Here is a 17473-nt window from a genome sequence, read left to right on the forward strand (position 1 = left end):
AGCAAGATAGACATGGATATTTTAAAGGTCGTTGGCGACGAGAGTCTGTTGACGATCCTTGCAGATTTGAAGAGTAGAAGTGGTAGGTGGAGCTTGGGAGAATTAAAACTTCAAGAAAATAAAAAGGGTAATTTTAAAAGCGCCCATCTAAAGAGATATTGGCGCCGACGTCAAAGCCGGAGGGAATTGTGAAGAAAGGAGGTGCCAATGAAACTCTTGGGGTGCGCCTCTAAAACTCCCCTTTATGAAAAGGTCATGCTTACTTGTCTTCTAATATCTTTGACTTTATCTTATTTTGTTTTTAACAACAATTTAGTTAGTAAATGCCCAATTAAATATTGGTAAAGGGTATTATATCTATAAGCTAGTTTTCTCCTATAAAACACTCAAGCTAACATCATTATTCCCTATCAAAGAAAACAACTCTTCACTTTCTCATCCTTCTTTCATCACCAAGAAGATCACCCAAAGAAAACACAAGAGGCTCTTCAGATTGAGTCACCGGAATTAATGGAGAAAACTAGAAATCGCCGGGAACCAACAACCGGAAGAAGACCGGAATCACCAAATCTTCTAATTAGAAGAACAGAAAGCAGAATTTCAAATGCTTCAGCACCACCAGACTTACCTCCCTTAACTCCAAGTTCAATCAAGAATATTTCAAATACTTATCCAAGATCAAGATCAACAACAAAACCAAGAACTATCAATAAATCAGAAGAGACTAAATACGGATATTCACAACGACAATATACACGAAACTCGTCACCAGATTTAGCAGCAGCTAAAGCTATTGAAATGGCTAAGTCAAAACGAAATGCTAAATCATTAACTAAATCACCATCTGCTTGGGCTTTATCTCCTGGAAGATCTCCTTCGTCACCGTTAATAACTTTAAATACAGAAGCGTTTATCCTCGGAGGAGGTGGTGGTAGTGGTACTGGTAATCTATATAATAAAGCAGGAGGGTATCTTTTTAATAATAACAATACTGGAGGACCTAATAAGGTTAAATCATCGATTGGGAGTGGTGCGGTGAGTGGAGTTTTGAAGTATTTTCGGTCGTCTAAAAAAGTTTCTTATGTTCAAGAAGAAGCGTTTCATCGGTTTCGTGTTTTACACACGAGATTAATGCAGTGGAGAGTTGTTAATGCTCGAGTTCAGACTGCCATGGCTAAGCAAAACTCTATTGCAGAGGTAACCAATATTTTCACTTCTATAGAATTTCTCAAAGGCCATTTTTCTAGTGATTAAGTTAACCTAGAATGCTAATGTGGGATGCTACTTTTTTACAAAAAATTACGATTTTAACAACGTTCGTAACAATGAACGATCCAGATTAGGTCATCTAAAGAAGTTCGTGTGAGCAAAGTTACTATGATATGGCTACCAGACTTTGATCGTTCATTATGAATGTTGTCAAAACTACTATAATTATTTGTGAAGAATGTATCATTCTTGATAAATATATCATCCAAAGAGATAGAAATATGGCTAACACACACGGATTATGCCACAATTCTTCTTCGAATATACGAATTTTTCTTCTTCGAATCTTCGAAGTACATGTGTAATATCCGGGTATATGTTGCCCTTTGGGGCACGTTGACTTGACGAGTATTTGGGGCTCACGTCTAATATATATTGAAATTGAAAGAGTAAAAGCAATTTTATAATGAAAAGAGTGGTTTTAGGATAATAAGCATTTGACATTTTTATTATTTTATGTCAATAAGTTTATTGAATAGTGGTATCCAACACCATAGAGTTTGGGGTACATGTAGGTAGATAGTTGATTCTCTTATTTCCTCTAACATATATACAAGTTTGGGTTGGTGAGAACTTAGGACTTTTGTGGTCGGCACTATCATCTAGTGGGGGAAGAGGTGCTCAAGAGAGAAAAAATGATCTAGTCCACTACCTTAGTGGATCTATGTGGGCCTTTTCGATTTTCGGTGGGCCCAATATCTAAAAATAGTCGTTATGATCGCGAATTAATGGTTATTGGATGGATTGGGTTAGGTTAGGAGGTTCGTTGGTCGGCTTCTGTAGAGCTTGGTGTGCGGAGAAGGATCGGTATTTGGGGTTAACAACATCGATCTTTCATGAGTGAGTCACAACTCACAAAGATAGGTCAGCTTATGAGTGAAAGGAGTTTATGGTTGGCTTGGGGCCATTTAGACGACCGCACTTGGTGAACTCAAATCGAATGTGTCCAATAAGCTGACGCAAGGCCATGGCCATCCATGTCTTCCATATAGTGTACTTGATCGACTTGTGAAATTCTTTTGGGTCAGATGGCCCGCTAGAACACTCAGTGCTCAACTGCTCCGTGAGTTGTGGGAAAATTGTCTCCAAATATGTAAACGTGTCGAAGGACTACGATAGTAAGAGTAAACTTCAAATACAATTAGAATGGGCCGTTCATAGTGGGATTTCAGGTCGGAATGGTGTGTTACGAAGTGAATTTTCTATCGGTAGTATGGATATTATATATGAGTGGTATATTCAAAATAAATAAATAAACGCTAGAATGATATAATCTTTTGTGAAAATCATTAGTTTTAGCTTAGACAATTTTAACAAGTAATTAGGAGGAAATGAGAAGAGAGTAATCAAATTTTATGTTGATTAGAAGAAGAAAATTAAAGGAAGGAGTACTAGTGAAAGAGGTTGCTAGCCACTAAAGGGAGATGTTTCTATCATATCCACCAACTTCTCGTGACAGATTGGTGTTGTTGAGAGATATTTTGTATTCATTAGTAGAAAAAAAGAAGTTGGTTTTAATCAGGAGATTAATGTTGGAATAGTTAATGAGTTCCCAACAATAAGGAGATAATGGATCTTTTCTTTTGACCTAATTGGGTAGGTTAAATCTGTCAAGCAAGTAGGAGGGACAGGGAGTGATAGAGACTAGAGAGAGAGAGAGTTTTGTTTCGACCGGTTCGAGACGTTCTGGTTTCAGACTCCCTTAACAAGGTTGTTGGCTTCTAGTTCTATAAATCATTCGAATGACGTTTGTATTTTTATTTGTTGTTTACTTGAATCTGGTTGTCTGAATCTAAATTGTCTGAGTTCGCCTTTTCTTGTCAGGGGTATAAAAGTCATCTTAGGTTATTTTGTAAACAATTGTGTTACATGATCCGAAAATATGTCCGCAATCTAGCCTGATGACATGCCTATTTTCTACTCCAGGAATGCCACATTACCCTCAGTTCCATCTCGTGCAAAATGATCGGTCCAAGTAGCATTTTCGTTTTGTAGATTGACTTTTTAATTATCTCGTTTAATTTTATGTCTTTCTTATATTAATAGATCGTTAATCAGTCTGTATCATGCTATATGTATTCAAAAGATTCAGATACACAAATTAGACATGAGAACAAACATACAAACATTCAGACAGGCGAGTAAGAGCTGAATTTATAGAAATAAGGACCACCTTAATTGCTTATCATACATTACCTACAAGAAAGAATGAACTAATTGTTCCGGTGGTCTTAAGTTTTGTCGTACGATCAACAAATTCTAATGAGGTATAATAATATTTTTGCAGGCCAAGTTGTTCAATGTTTGGTTAAGAATACATCAGATGAGAAATTCAGCGGTGGAAAAGCGAATTCAAGTACAAAAACTAAAACAAGAAGTCAAGTTACTTCAAATCATTAATCCTGAAATAAACCTACTTGTTGAGTGGTCTAGAATTGAGAAAAGAAATTCTGAAGCCCTTGCAAGATTAGCAAAAAGTTTATCAATCTTAGCGATTCAACTACCTATAACTCAAGGTGCAAAGGTAAGTTATATTTCAGGCCCATAACTCGAAATGCATCAAAATTTAAAAGCAGATAAAAAACATAAGCCGGCCAAAGTGGTCCGTGCGTCGAGTTCAAATTGAGAATAGTAAAAAGTAAAATACTATATAAACGGTAAACTGCACTTTAAAAAATCTAGTCTAGACTTGACTGTCAGATCCGGATTGTGGGTCTTGGTCTGATAGCATTGGGTCTTGAGCATTAACTTTAGCTGCTTTGGGTTTGAGCGGACCCAATAAAACTTCAGGTGTTTCATGTTTTACTAATCTAATTTTGTGGGTTTTCATCTAATGAAATGAAGGTGGATATGGTTTCATTTTATAAATCTATGCGTAGCGCCATAAACGTCATGAACAACATTGAAGAAACAATAGTTCAAAATTTCTTTGAGGTAACAAATTTAATCTAGTCTTGAAAATTAATTTCTCTTTTGGCTTTTAGTTTGGAAGTTCTCATGGTTCTTGATTGGGCAGGTTGAGGAAACATCTTTATTGCTTGAAGAGTTGATGGAAACAATAAGACAAGAAAGAAAAGACTTTGAGGAGTTGAGAAAGATATTTGCAATTATATCTTCATTAGAGGTAAAGTTGTTTCTTTTTTCCTTCATTAATTACCCCTTGTATTAAATTTTTTAAAGTAAATGAGTCTAGGGCAAATATTTCCTTATGAGACAATTTTCATGGAGAGTTAAATCCACTTGTTTCTAACTATCACCATTATCACACATCTCTCGGACATCAAAATTTACCAACTGCAAAGTAGATAAATCTTGGACATTATTTTTCAAACAAAGTTAGGTTCGGTGGGTTCTAACAGTAACATCTATGGTACTAAGAAAGAGACAAGACTTACTCACCCTTGCCCCTTTGTAGGGGCGGGGCTCGAGATGAGACTCTTTAGGTGGTGACGAGGGTACCCATATTATATCAATTGGGCATTAGAAATTGATAATGGAAAGTTTTTATGATCCTTTTTACAAGTCATTTGTTTTGGTCTAACAGGCACAAGAAGAAAGCTTAAGGGTATTTGTCATGCAAGCATCAAAAGATAGACTTTGTGCAGCTTACTAGATTTTAATTACAAGCATTTTGTAGGTAAAACTCTTCATACCAAAGGTCTGAAAAGGATTTTCTTGTTTTTGTACTCGTATATATAAATAGTACTAAACATGTAAAATGAAGAATATGAACACAAGATGTACATTAAATACAACCCAGATTTTTGATCTTTTGGCGAGTTATTTGGTTTCGAATTTACGATTTTATTTGTTACTTATAAAGAAAGCTCAATTGTATTCTTGAATATAAGTTAATAAGATTCAACGCTGACTAACAAAAAAACTTAAAACATGCTATCGACAAAAGTCTTCATTTATGGAGTGATCTAGAATATAACTATTGTTCAATCGACTGAAAATGAAACGAAAAGGAATCACTAAACCTAGCTATTTGTGAATTTGTATGAAACAACATAAAATTCAATTGAACACAAGTTATATATCTGTATAAGCATGTATACAAAATATACAAGCAGAGACATCTTGGGAAATTAGCTTAGCACAAGAGAGGCTTTTCTGCATCGAAAGTCTTTGGAGCGGCTTCATTTTCTTGAGCGACACGACATTCTTTCTTCTTAGCCCATAACACGAAATATAGACCAGAAAACATCATAAGCATTCCAATTAAGCTGCAAAAGCACACACGTTATTTGTTTCAATCGAAACGTCCCACTTATCTACATTTGAGTAGTACTTGTTTTTCTTATTATCCAAATCTAACACGTCTGGGTCTAATTTGTTCGAATCTTAATCTCACATGTCTTCGCCAATGACATAATAGTTACTTCAGATTATAGGACAATGAATTCTAAAATCAGATTCGCATTATGTCTGATTCAAATAAATCTAGAAACCGTCTAAAACAGTCATGTACACGAGTCAAACAATAACGAACACTCTGATATCTGATGCAAGTTAATTTAACTATCGAGTAAGATAAAGAGAAAAATATGAAGTACCTTCCGAGAGTCATAGAGTCGCCTAAGGTGAGAGCAGAGAGAATGACTGCGCAAACGGTACCAATGGGGTTAAATGTTGAAACAAACACAGGCCCTTTTTTGCTCATTGCCCATGCATGAAAACTTGTGCATGCTCCACTCACTACACCTCCCTGTCATTATTTTGTGGTTAAAATCTGAAATCTGACTCGAGTTATGATTCAGACCTTAAAATAATTTCCTTTTTCACCTTGATATTATTCATAGGTCAAAACTAGGGCATTTGAGAAATATACTCATTTTCATATCAACTATATCACATATGTAAGATGATTCAAATTTCAGAATTAGAAGAAAAAAACGTGTATAAAAATAGATGTAGCTAGTGTTCCCATTTAGACGCGGCCATGCTGACCCATGACGCTGACTGGGGCCAGGTTTCCCATGACTTGGACTGGGGCAGGCTGGCCTATGACTCAGGCTGCGCTAGGCTCGCCTTTGACTCGGACTAGGCTAGGCTTGGCATGACTCGGACTGGGCCAGGCAGGAACAACATATAAAGTTCACGGGCCATACCGGTCTGTATATGTAGCCAAGTTGCCTGACTAGTTATCTGTCATGGGTCCCATTTAAATGGGCCGGTCTGGCCAGACCAGAATGACACCACTAGATAGCAGCAGAATGAATAATGTTAGGGAACAAGGAAAACTAAGCGGCCTCTAGGTAGAAATCTTATATGGTCCAGTCTAAATTGATTTGATTGTGTGGTTATTTAGCATGTGAGATCAACTAATACTAAGAATCTAAAACAATGGAAATAAAAAGAAGAATAGGTTAAAATTGGTTTACCATAACAGCATAGCCAACCAGATCTCCAGTTCTGATGACAGAGGGTAAATTGAGAGTTAGTTCCCTTTCTTCAATGAATTTCACAATCCCAGTCAGGATAGCACCAATGAAAGAAGTAATGGCAGAGAGTGACATTGGTGCTGGGAAATCTCCTAAAGTTGCTGCCTGCCAGTTTCATCAACATTATTAAGTGTTACGTTTGTTTTTCTTCAAATTCAGATCTAAAAATTGACTTCATATCTGAATTGACTCTAGTCAGATGTCAAAATGTGTTTGTTTATTTTATCTTTGAAAATGGTAGAGTATGAAAAAGTAAGGTGAAGTTGACGATATTGTTTATGGGTGTGATCTTAGGTCTTCATTATTCACGACTTGCCTTGGGTAATTGGGTTTATCTCGCCACCAGAAAGCTAGCTCAAGAGGTGAGACTTTCTATCATATTTATATTGTGACCGTCGCCCATTTCCATAACTAGTGTGGGACTAACTCCAAAACAGATTGAGTTATGCGACTTCAGACAAGTCAGAATCAGACACAGAAAGTTATTACCTGAAGTACGACAACGCATGATAGCATAAGAACAGCAGTCATGAGAGACATGATGCCTGCTATCTTGATACCCTCTTTGATTTCATCATCTGATGTCTGACTACTCTCTGAGGTTGATCCAGGGTCATGCAATAGGCTCATTGTTACTGCTCCAACAACACAAATCAAAGTCCCCATTATCTTAATTTTACTATACAAACACCCCAAATTCACCTTCTCAAACCTGCAAAAACAAGATTTAACTAGTCTAATTAGATATTTCGAAACAAATGTTATAGTTGGGGGTATTCACTTCTGAATCGAATATTTTTCCCTCAGGATTGAGACAAAATCCTATCTGGACACATAACCCGGTCAGGATTCGTGTTAGATTTTTGCAAAGTCTTCTTAAATAACCGTGATGCTCTGCCCGACACTTATCTTGGCTGAATCTCGACCAGTGTATGTGTCCGGTCAGGATTTAGACAGAATAAGTCTTCTTAACAGGAAATTGGGCCGGAGGTCCTATTTCTTGTATTTTTTTTGTTAAAAAGACAAACCATCTTTTTTACTAGCTAGGCCCCAAGTAAGTTATAAAAATAGGCTTGAAGGACATTTTTAAAAGCACCAACTTTTTAAGAGTCAAAAATACCCTTCATTCAATTAGAAATACCTAGTAATAATCTAACAAAAAAAAATTAGGAACTTGAGTTTTTCTCATGAACGAACCAAGTTGGATTGTCGAGGCCGATTAGAATTTCTGGGGTTTGAATTGATTTTGGCTATAAGATAGGTTGATGTTTTTAGGTTTTGGTGATTTAATCTATTTGCTTGTTGTTTGAAGAGGTTTTTAAGGGGTTTGATTTAGTTTTTTGTTCTAAATTCTAGAGAGAGAAAGTTTTATATACTTTCAATGGAAGGAGAATTTGATAGTGTTTCAAGGTATAATCCAACTTCTTCATTGCTTTATTTTCATTGAGTTATGAATGATGGATGACAATTTGTTAGTTTTGATGTTTATGTTCAAACTTATTTGTTGGATTTATATGGAAGTTGTGAAAGTATAGTTGATGCATGCAATGTGTTTGATAAAATGCTTGAAAGAGATGTTATTGCTTGGAATGCAACGTTAATTGGTTATACAAGACTTAGGTAGGTTGAAATAGCTATAAAGTTGTTAGATGAAATGCCTATGAGAAATATTTTTTCTTGGACAATCATGATTGGTATTTATGTTCAAATTGAGAATTTCATGAAAGCTTTGGAAGTTTTTCGAAGAAATGTAAAATGATGGTGCTAGAGCTTATAAAATGACTATTATGAATTTGTAGGGGTTTTAGCTAGTTTTTAGATACAACATTCTATTAGACAATATATAATAATTTGAACAAATTTCATGTTAAATCAATTCAAAAACTAATTTGCAAACCATTTGCATGGCATTGCAAGGTGTTTGCAAGGCTTTGCAAGGTGTTTGCAAGGCTCTGCAAGGTGTTTGCAAGGCTCTGCAAGGTATTTGCAAAGCTTTGCAAGGCTCTGCAAGGTGTTCGCAAGGTTGTGCAAGGTAGCAAAAGTCATGCAAGGTGTTCGCAAGGCTCTACAAAGTTTTTGCAAGGCTCTGCAAGGTGTTCGCAAGGCTCTGCAATTTGTTTGCAAAAACCATGCAAGGTGTTTGCAAAAACCATGCAAGGTGTTTGCAAGGCTCTGCAAGGTGTTTGCAAGGCAGTGCAAAGTGTTTGCAAGGCAGTGCAAGGTGTTTGCAAGGTATTTTCTTAGACTGGGGTTAGGTTGGTCTTTTTACTGAAATTGAAATTTACATAATTGCCATCAGGGAGGTGAAGCCTAAAAAACTTTGATGAATCCTTTTTAACCAAAGTCATAATTTCTTAGGGAGTTTTGGCCAAATTCCCGTCTTCTTAAATAGTCGTGATGCTCTACCCGACACTTATCTTGGCTGAATCTCGACCATTGTATGTGTCCGGTCAGGATTTAAATAGAATAAGTCTTCTTAAATAACCGTGATTCTCTGCCCGACACTTATCTTGGCTGAATCTCGATCATTGTATGTGTCCGGTCAGGATTTAGACAGAATAAGTCTTCTTAAATAACTGTGATGCTCTGCCCGACACTTATCTTGACTGAATCTCGACCAATGTATGTGTCTGGTCAGGATTTAGAGAAAATATCTGGACACATAGCCCAGTCAAGATTCGGCCCTGATAAGTGTCCGGCAGAGACACATTCTTCCGTTCTTTTAACTGTAAAAAAAAGGTACCTGAGAACCCAAGCAATGACAAAAATAAGACCAGGGGCAAGATTGGGCATGGCTGAAGCAATTGCTGGTGAGCTTTTCTTTATTCCAATTAACATTAGGTACTGGAACAAAGTTACCCTAATTTTAAGAACAAACAAAAACCCCACCACAATATCATTAATTAGAATAGTAATAATAATAATAATAATAATAATAATAATAATAATTAATCCTTAAACCCAATTACTTTAAAATAAATTTATGGAACATCAAAACTCTTACCCTCCAAATGCAATCAATATAAACTGACCCAATAGTTTTGCACTGAATTTTTTAGGCCACTTGTTTCTGTAACATAAACAAAATAGTTTATATGAGTTGGCTAAATATCCGAAGAAGTAGAGAAGTGTATTTTACAGTAGTGATTTAAAAACTCTATTTTTGTCGCCGTTTTAAATTAAAACGGACCACACTTTAGTGAAAATAAAATATAAAATTAGTATCAAAACCACGTCTTTCAACAAAAAAAAGTATTAAAACCACGTAAATTTTTTTATTTATTTAGAAACCACTTGTTTATGCACAAACAAAGATTTTCAAACACAACCTTAATGAATCCTCTGGTATGAAGTGTCCATCTATCAAAAAAAGAGAGCTTGATAATGGGTTGGCCCTAATGTTTTTTTTTGGAATTCGACTATGATCTACGTTAGTCGTTACAGGGCATTGATACGTCATGAAGATGTGATACGTACGATCGATCCCACGACCTCATGGGCGTCCAACCACGACACCAAAGGCTGGTGGAAGGTTGGCCCTGGTGTTAAACAGTCAATAGGTACGAAAAAAAAGTTTATGTTAATTATTGATTAAACAATTATGATTGGAAAAAAATGTATAAAATAAGAAGTGGGTAAGTAAATTAAGTAATAAAGTTATGAACCTTTCAAAATAAATGGAGAGAGGGAATAAGAAGAAGGAAGTTGCAAAACTTCCATAGATGATAAGGAAGAGAGGAGAGAGACCAATAGCCATAAGATGGCTCATAACCACAGAGTATACAGAGTAGACAATTTGAACTCCAATTAAACCAAACACAATTGCAAATTCTTCCAAGCATTTGGTTGTCAAGCTGATTCCAAACATTTTGTCTTTCAAATTTGGTCTCAGCTTTCTCTCTCTTCCTTGTACAATTGATTTTTTTCTTCTCTTGCTATCTTCCCCCCCTCTCACCTCCCTCTCTCTCTCTCTCTTTCTCTCTCTAAGATCACTCTAACTAATCTTCATGGTTGGTCATCTCCCAGCCCTTAACCACCCTTCTCCTTAGCCTTAGGGAGACTAGAATTGAAATTCATTTTGTTAGAATTGGTTGGTTGAAATCACTGTCACTTTTCTTTCTCCTCTATTTTTGTCCACTTCTTTCCCTTGTTTTGTGGTGATGATGTGAAATTTAAGTTGGAATCTTGCTCATGGGTGTGAAATTTGGGTTAATTTTAATTTGCCCCCCAATTTGTAACGAACTGAAAATTTAACCCTCAAGACTATAATTCTGTTAGTCAAATTTAACCGTCAATAATTTTTTTATTTTTTATTTTAACAAGGTTCTTTCTCTTTCTTATCGCTACGAGCACTCGTCGTTTCGTCGAAAAATGTTGTCATGACAGTCGGATTGCCACTATTAGCTACTTTTAACACAAATTTTAGTCGTCCCTCTTTTCTTCTTCCTCTCACCACCACCACCACAACCGTTGTCATCATCATCATCTCTTTCTTTCTTTAAAATTTTCTCTCTCGATCTCTCGTTCTCTCTCTCTCAAATTGGGGTACAAACTTTCCAGTGTTGGGACCATGTGCTACATATGCAAACTCATGCTAATTAATAAGCATCAAGACTTTCGGGTGAGTTCATGGAATCATCACCAAGAACAAAACCTCATAACTTATACTCGTCACTAAAAACTACTCATCCTCGCCCTAGGTCCCCACGAAGACCCTTTTCATAGTATGTTTTTCTAAGTAATCTTAGTGCATGAATCATGACCCTCTATAAGACCAAACTAATTAACAAAAAGAAAACAAATTAAAAACAAGCTATTTAAAGTCATAGTTCTATATATATGAGATAGAATCACAAGTTAGCTAATATATAACTTGGGAATCATCTTCTTATAATAAGCTTATTCCATTACATTTAATTAGTCCATGAAATTGACAAGAGATCTATAAGTAGCACCAGGCTGCCAACCAGAAGGAATCACATTACTAGCCACAATTGTCTTCCCAGATCCTTCAGTCAATCTGATAGAGAAAGGACCTTTTAGGTTATAACCAGCATCTAGCTTCCAAACTGCACCCCATGAGTTGTCCATTGTCCTCCATGACCCTGTACCATCTTCAAGTTCCACTTTGATAAGCTTTCCATCTCCAGCTTCATATTTAACTAACACTGCAAAGTATTGTCGGTTCGATCCATTGTCTACGCTGAAAGTTATCGTCCTCCCCGGGTATTTGCATTTCACTCTATAAACCAATATACGTCCATATTTCAATCGTTAGCAAACACACGCCTAATTTTTCTAGAGAAATGTTTCTTCCCCTGGAGGAATTAGTCACTATTTAACTCAAAAACTGATGTGACATTTTCTGATTATGTAATCTCGTCGATTGTTTTAAGAAAATATTAACGATTTAAACTTAAACAACAGACAATTTAATTATTCAATGTATTGAATAAGAGACTCTGAGTCAAACTCAAAGTTATTGTCTGTAGTGGCTTTATAGGAAAATCTAACTCCGCAAAAACATTTTTAACTTGGAAATTATGCAGGCGCAAAAGCTGACCTATTGTTTAAAACATATTTAAAGTGTTTATAACATCCATGTTTGGATAGTGATACGCCAACTACCCTTTAATTGAGGAAGACTATTAACTTAGTAATTTTTTTAAAATAAAATTAGTCACTCGATCGAATTTTAATTATCATTTTGATTTGGTTGAAATTTCTTTAAAGTTTACAAACCTTTGGTAGTTTATGGTTAATTTTCCTGCATTGCGCAATTTTTCCCCTTGACCGGAAACTGCCATGGCTCCAAATGCAGATCCACTCAAATCAAAATGAACTGACCCGTCACATCCTGGACACGAATCTGTAATCACCACTGTCACTGGATCCCCTGAACAAGCTGAGTTCGATGTGCATTTTACCTATATAAAACAAAAAAAAGAATCAAACAATTAGATTGTTTCAATGTTTTTACATTCTCTAGATTTTTGACATAGGTTTTCACGAAATGATGATAATGAACAATGAGATCATTCAAATACTCAAAAAACAATTGATGAAAATATATTGCTATTAATTAATATAAAAAATGTCACATCAACTTTTAAGTCAAACACTAAGTTTTACGAAGGTTTTTCATCAACGAACTCCACCTATATGCTTTCATAAGTAAACCTAGCTACCTAGCAATAGCATATCCCATATTTCTAGACAAGTAAAGGGAATTCAATCACCTGATAACAACAACCACATCCATCATTTGACTGGAAGAGAGAAGGACCCCCTGCTGCTATAAATGAAGAAAATGGAGATTGCTCTACTGCACTTCCATAACCACAAGCACCACCTAACATAAACACATACAATATATTATAAACATGACACATGTACATGTTAAATTCTTTTTCGATCGGTCGATACTTACCATCACTTCCAGCTCCATTGGGGCTACCATACCATGTCGCTATGGCTGACGACCAACCGTAATCAACCCGAGACACATTAAAGAGTTTAGGATTGAAGCAAAAGCAAGAATGAGTGAAGAAAATGAGACTCAAAAGAGAAAAGCAAAAGAAGAAAGATGAAGTTTGGATAAACAGCCTAAGACCAGCCATGTTTAAGTAGCTAGGGGAAGCAATATTAGAACTAATTTCTTTACTAGTAATTAACTTCTTTTTAAGCTAATTGGTTTTCCTTGGGTGATTTTTAAGTGAAAATTTTATCACTATTTATAGAGAGGTTAAGTGGTCAAGATTAGTGTAAATTTTATGAGTTAATTCCTATATGGCCCCCTACTTTGTGACCAGTTTCCTTTATGGCCCCCTTTTTTTTGTAAATTCAAATATGACCCCCCTTTTTTGATGTAATTGTCCTAACTACCCTTCCTTTAAATCTTTTTTCAAAATTAAAAATAAAAATAAAATTATAATTCCACCCCATTACCTCTCCGCCACACATCTCTCTCCATGTCAACTCTCTCTCTCCACATCACCTCTCATTTTTCCGGCCGGCGACTTCAATCGGAGAAGATGAAGGTGAGTTGGAGAGAGAGAGGGGTGAGTTGGAGAGAGAGAGGGGTGAGTTGGAGAGAGAGAGAGGTGAGTTGGGAAGAGAGAGAAGTGAGTTGGAAAGAGAGAGGGGTGAGTTGTAGAGAAAGATGAGGTGGAGAGAGAGAGAGGGGTGAGGTGGAAATAACTTTTTTTAAATGTTTTAAATTTAGAATTAAGAAGGGTAGTAATGATATTTACTTGAAAATAGGGGGCTATATTTGAATTTACGAAAAAAAGGGCCATAAAGGAAGCTGGTCACAAAGTAGGGGGCCATATAGGAATTAACTCAAATTTTATATTTGTTAACTCACTTTCATGTAAAAAGTCTAGTATTGCCTCAGCCTTACTTCACTAATGATATATTTTAATCATAATTCACAAATTCAGATCTGAAATCTTATTCCATGGGCGAAAGCCCAACTCAGATTGTTACCTCTTTTTCTTTTTCGGTTTTATTTATACATTTGTTTTTAATTCATTTATCGAACAAAGTTTTCAGATAAGAAAACAAACCACAAATGATGGAGAATTAATCTTTGCCATTTTTTTAAGTAGAAATATAAAATTCTCATGGGTCATTAGGATCTTCAAAGTTGGATTTAAGCAGAAAACAAAAGCGACCGGTAACGGTTAGATACGAAGACAAAATCTAGTTTTTGTGGGACCACGTGTCAAATTATTCTTCCACCAATTGGGCCAGAATTTTGGGTAGTAATGTTAGAAAAAAATAACACATTGAGAAAATTAGCCCAAATTTTGGAGTGTTATGATATAGTTTATCACACTATTTGATCTTGTCAACTAAGATGGTGTTTTGCTTTCTTTGTAAGAAAATTTAAATTTGACTGTAAGTCTACATTAATTCGAGTTTTTTTTTGGTTGAAGACATTAATTCGAGTTAAAACAGAGAATTTATCTTTAGTCACAAAATATCTATAGAAAAGAAAAAGATGAAGATATTGAAAGTTGTACGATAAAGATAACAGAAGATATTGAAAATTGAATAATAATGTACTGAATTCTCGTATATTTGTGATGATCAATTACAATGGCGTATAAGGATATTCATACCGATTAGAAATGCATGGTGTTTAACATGTTGTTTTAAGATATAAAAAATCAACTCATGCAACTAATGTAAATATTTTCGCAACCAATTTGCATTCTGGTTGCAACCCCTTTACAAACATTTGAAACCTATTGTAAATTACGAAAATATCATGTAGTTGAAGACTAGCAAAAAGTTGAATGATTACATTTTACCATAACAAAAATGTATAGAGAGTTTTCACATAATTATCAACAAAATTGTTCTTTTAGACAAACACAAGATTGTATTCATTGGACTTGTACTACAACCTCATTTTTTGTCACAATTTTTAGTTAATTAATGACAACTTCCGAAAAGTCAACACTTGGTTGTCAAGTAGTTAAAGTGTTGACATATACTCCCAAAGTCCCTGGAGGTCCCGGGTTCGATCTCCCAAAGGAGGTGGAATCCTTGGGTTATTGAATTTGAAATTATTAGGGTATAAATAATGTAGTTAAGCTTTAGGTCATAGTTAGTTGGGCTTTAGGTATGTTCTTGTTAAATTTGATAGTAGCGTGTTTATCACATCTTTAATGTATCAACGACATTGTAATGACTATCGTACGTCGTAGTCAATTTCCGAAAAATAAAATAAAAAATATGACAACTTCCAGAAAGCGGCAATCAAACAAGGGAAAGTTGGTTATTCCTTTAAAAATATGCTTATCAAATGTATCTTCTCAAATCATATAGTTTTTTCCCTCACATACATGTCTTAAAACATAACTTCTTTTTTGAGGAATGGACGTTAGTCGTTAGCATTGATACATCATTAAAATGTGATAAGCACGATAATCGCTTTAGTTAAACTAATAATTAAAGATGTCTAAAGTCCGACAACATAAAGTCTAAAGCCCGAAAGCATCTACTTCATCTATTGTCTAAATTATATGGGATAAATCTTGGTGGTAAACTGCTTCCACCGAGATTCGATCTCAAGATCTCATGAGTTTAAGAGGGATGTCTTAAAACATACTTTTTTTTTTTTGTTGAAATGTCTTAAAACATACTTGTTATTAGGAATATGGATGATCAAATTTCTTATTTGCTCCTTTTGAGTTAGGAACACAGTTGGTAAAGTTTCTGAGAATTATTACAAGTTAATTGCTCTTTACAAAAATACAACTATAGTCTTGCGTATATAAAAAAATGTTAGATAAATGAAAGGGATTTTGGGTAGAATTATGACTTTGTCCGTGTGGAAACGGTCAGCACGATCCATTCAGAAACCAATTGTGCTAACCCACCACGGCCAAACAGATTGGGGTGTGTCATGGGTGGGGAACGCAGCCCGCCAGCCACAACCTGTTTCGTACGTGACATGGGCCGTCACAGGCCATGATCCAAAATTAGGGGAGTGCTAATTTACATTTCACTAAATTTAAGTACAAGTGAAAGTGAAACCTCCATTAACCTAGCCGTTAATGGTGGTTATTAGCGGTTTAATATCTTATTGACGATTTCGATAAAGATGTTATACTTTTTTAATTAAATTACCGGGTAAAACGTTTACAAGAATTTATCTATCAATGTCCATTAGAAGGGAAACAAACTGCCCCAAAATTTTGCCAAAGATCAATGAAGCACATGTTTGTAGATGATCTCTACTTTAAAATTCCACAGTTTTGAGGATTTGATTTTGATTAGTTATAATTAATCTTTGATAAGACAAAATAAAAGGAAGAAAAAACAATTTATAGACCTTTCAATGTTTCAAATGCAGTTGACATTCTATTTCACAAGGGTTAGCCAGTCCTAGTCTAACAAATCTTTATTCTTTTCACAATATTTTATGAGGGAAGGGCTATCATTTCAAAGAATTATATCACTACATTTATTAAATTATTGATTTAAATATTGCACATATCACATTAAGATGAGATAAGCTATCCAAACTCAAGGACAAAGAGTACCTAGTTCAACAAAAAAAAAAGGACAAAGAGTACCACCACCTCTTTTACTCGAAAGTCAGACTTCGAAGCATTGCTTATACAGTAGTGATTTTCTTCAAAGAAATCATTACATAATATTTCGTAAACTTCTATTATAGATACATGAAATATATGAATGAAACTGCTCTAGAAATATTTTATAAGTTTTTATGACTCCTAAGGTCATTCAAATCAACTACGAAAAACAATAGAGAATATACTTAACCCCTGCAAGGTTTTTCTTTTTTGTTAAAAGAAATTGCAAGGTTTTTGGCGACTGAGAAAGAGAAAAGACAGAGAGGAAAACCTTTTGAAAGAAAATGTAACTTTTTCTCTCTCAAATCCTCAAGAGTAATGAGCCAAATTATTTTCGTGTTTTTGTCCACCAAGCTCGGACGGTTCAAGGTTCCTCAATATAGTCTCTGTAGACCTATTGGGAACCAAACCGAAAAATTGACATATATACGGGCAAAACTTCAAGCTAATCACGAATATAAGGTTAATTGGAATTAACAATATTGAATATACACCAATAGAAATCTCTTAATAAATTTTTAGAATGATTAACTATTTCTTTACAAAAAAAACCACAATACATGTAATTAACAAAGCAAGTCCAAATTTCTATTTTGTCGCTTAGAATAAAAATCTTACTTCTAGCTTATTAAGTTTAATAGAGAC

General features: G+C 35.1%; 3 protein-coding genes across 3 annotated transcripts; 1 reads left to right on the forward strand and 2 right to left on the reverse strand.

The window, feature by feature from the left end:
- Positions 1–415: 415 nt before the first annotated feature.
- Positions 416–5061, forward strand: QWRF7 (QWRF motif protein (DUF566)). The gene is made up of 5 exons (XM_086642493.1): positions 416–1197; positions 3557–3793; positions 4114–4203; positions 4286–4393; positions 4814–5061. Exons 1-5 carry the CDS (start codon positions 511–513, stop codon positions 4880–4882), a joined length of 1191 nt encoding a protein of 396 aa, XP_086498619.1. The 5' UTR covers positions 416–510; the 3' UTR covers positions 4883–5061.
- Positions 5062–5164: 103 nt separating this feature from the next.
- Positions 5165–10819, reverse strand: UMAMIT7 (Nodulin MtN21 /EamA-like transporter family protein). The gene is made up of 7 exons (XM_086642494.1): positions 10382–10819; positions 9721–9786; positions 9460–9576; positions 7206–7428; positions 6657–6821; positions 5829–5980; positions 5165–5498 (listed from the first exon to the last, which is right to left on the reverse strand). The coding sequence occupies exons 1-7, from the start codon at positions 10582–10584 to the stop codon at positions 5366–5368; spliced, it is 1059 nt and encodes a 352-aa protein (XP_086498620.1). The 5' UTR covers positions 10585–10819; the 3' UTR covers positions 5165–5365.
- Positions 10820–11530: 711 nt separating this feature from the next.
- LOC147540173 (putative expansin-B2) lies at positions 11531–13423 on the reverse strand. The gene is made up of 4 exons (XM_086643514.1): positions 13147–13423; positions 12956–13068; positions 12459–12643; positions 11531–11958 (listed from the first exon to the last, which is right to left on the reverse strand). The coding sequence occupies exons 1-4, from the start codon at positions 13334–13336 to the stop codon at positions 11634–11636; spliced, it is 813 nt and encodes a 270-aa protein (XP_086499640.1). The 5' UTR covers positions 13337–13423; the 3' UTR covers positions 11531–11633.
- Positions 13424–17473: the final 4050 nt, after the last annotated feature.

This window comes from Eschscholzia californica, unplaced genomic scaffold (genome assembly GCF_041429995.1).
Source record: "Eschscholzia californica isolate CP2 unplaced genomic scaffold, dmEscCali1.0.p SCAF_5, whole genome shotgun sequence".
Taxonomy (NCBI): domain Eukaryota; kingdom Viridiplantae; phylum Streptophyta; class Magnoliopsida; order Ranunculales; family Papaveraceae; genus Eschscholzia; species Eschscholzia californica.

Excerpts from the sequence above, each read along its gene's own strand:
- QWRF7 (XM_086642493.1), top strand. The coding sequence starts at position 511 with ATGGAGAAAACTAGAAATCGCCGGGAACCAACAACCGGAAGAAGACCG. Across the intron at positions 1,198-3,556 it reads AGCAAAACTCTATTGCAGAG|GCCAAGTTGTTCAATGTTTG; the intron begins GTAACCAATATT and ends ATATTTTTGCAG. Across the intron at positions 3,794-4,113 it reads CTATAACTCAAGGTGCAAAG|GTGGATATGGTTTCATTTTA; the intron begins GTAAGTTATATT and ends AATGAAATGAAG.
- UMAMIT7 (XM_086642494.1), bottom strand. The coding sequence starts at position 10,584 with ATGTTTGGAATCAGCTTGACAACCAAATGCTTGGAAGAATTTGCAATT. Across the intron at positions 7,429-9,459 it reads GTCATTGCTTGGGTTCTCAG|GTTTGAGAAGGTGAATTTGG; the intron begins GTACCTTTTTTT and ends TTGTTTTTGCAG. Across the intron at positions 5,499-5,828 it reads GACTCTATGACTCTCGGAAG|CTTAATTGGAATGCTTATGA; the intron begins GTACTTCATATT and ends GTGCTTTTGCAG.
- LOC147540173 (XM_086643514.1), bottom strand. The coding sequence starts at position 13,336 with ATGGCTGGTCTTAGGCTGTTTATCCAAACTTCATCTTTCTTCTTTTGC. Across the intron at positions 13,069-13,146 it reads CAATGGAGCTGGAAGTGATG|GTGGTGCTTGTGGTTATGGA; the intron begins GTAAGTATCGAC and ends TGTTTATGTTAG. Across the intron at positions 11,959-12,458 it reads TTAACCATAAACTACCAAAG|AGTGAAATGCAAATACCCGG; the intron begins GTTTGTAAACTT and ends ATTGGTTTATAG.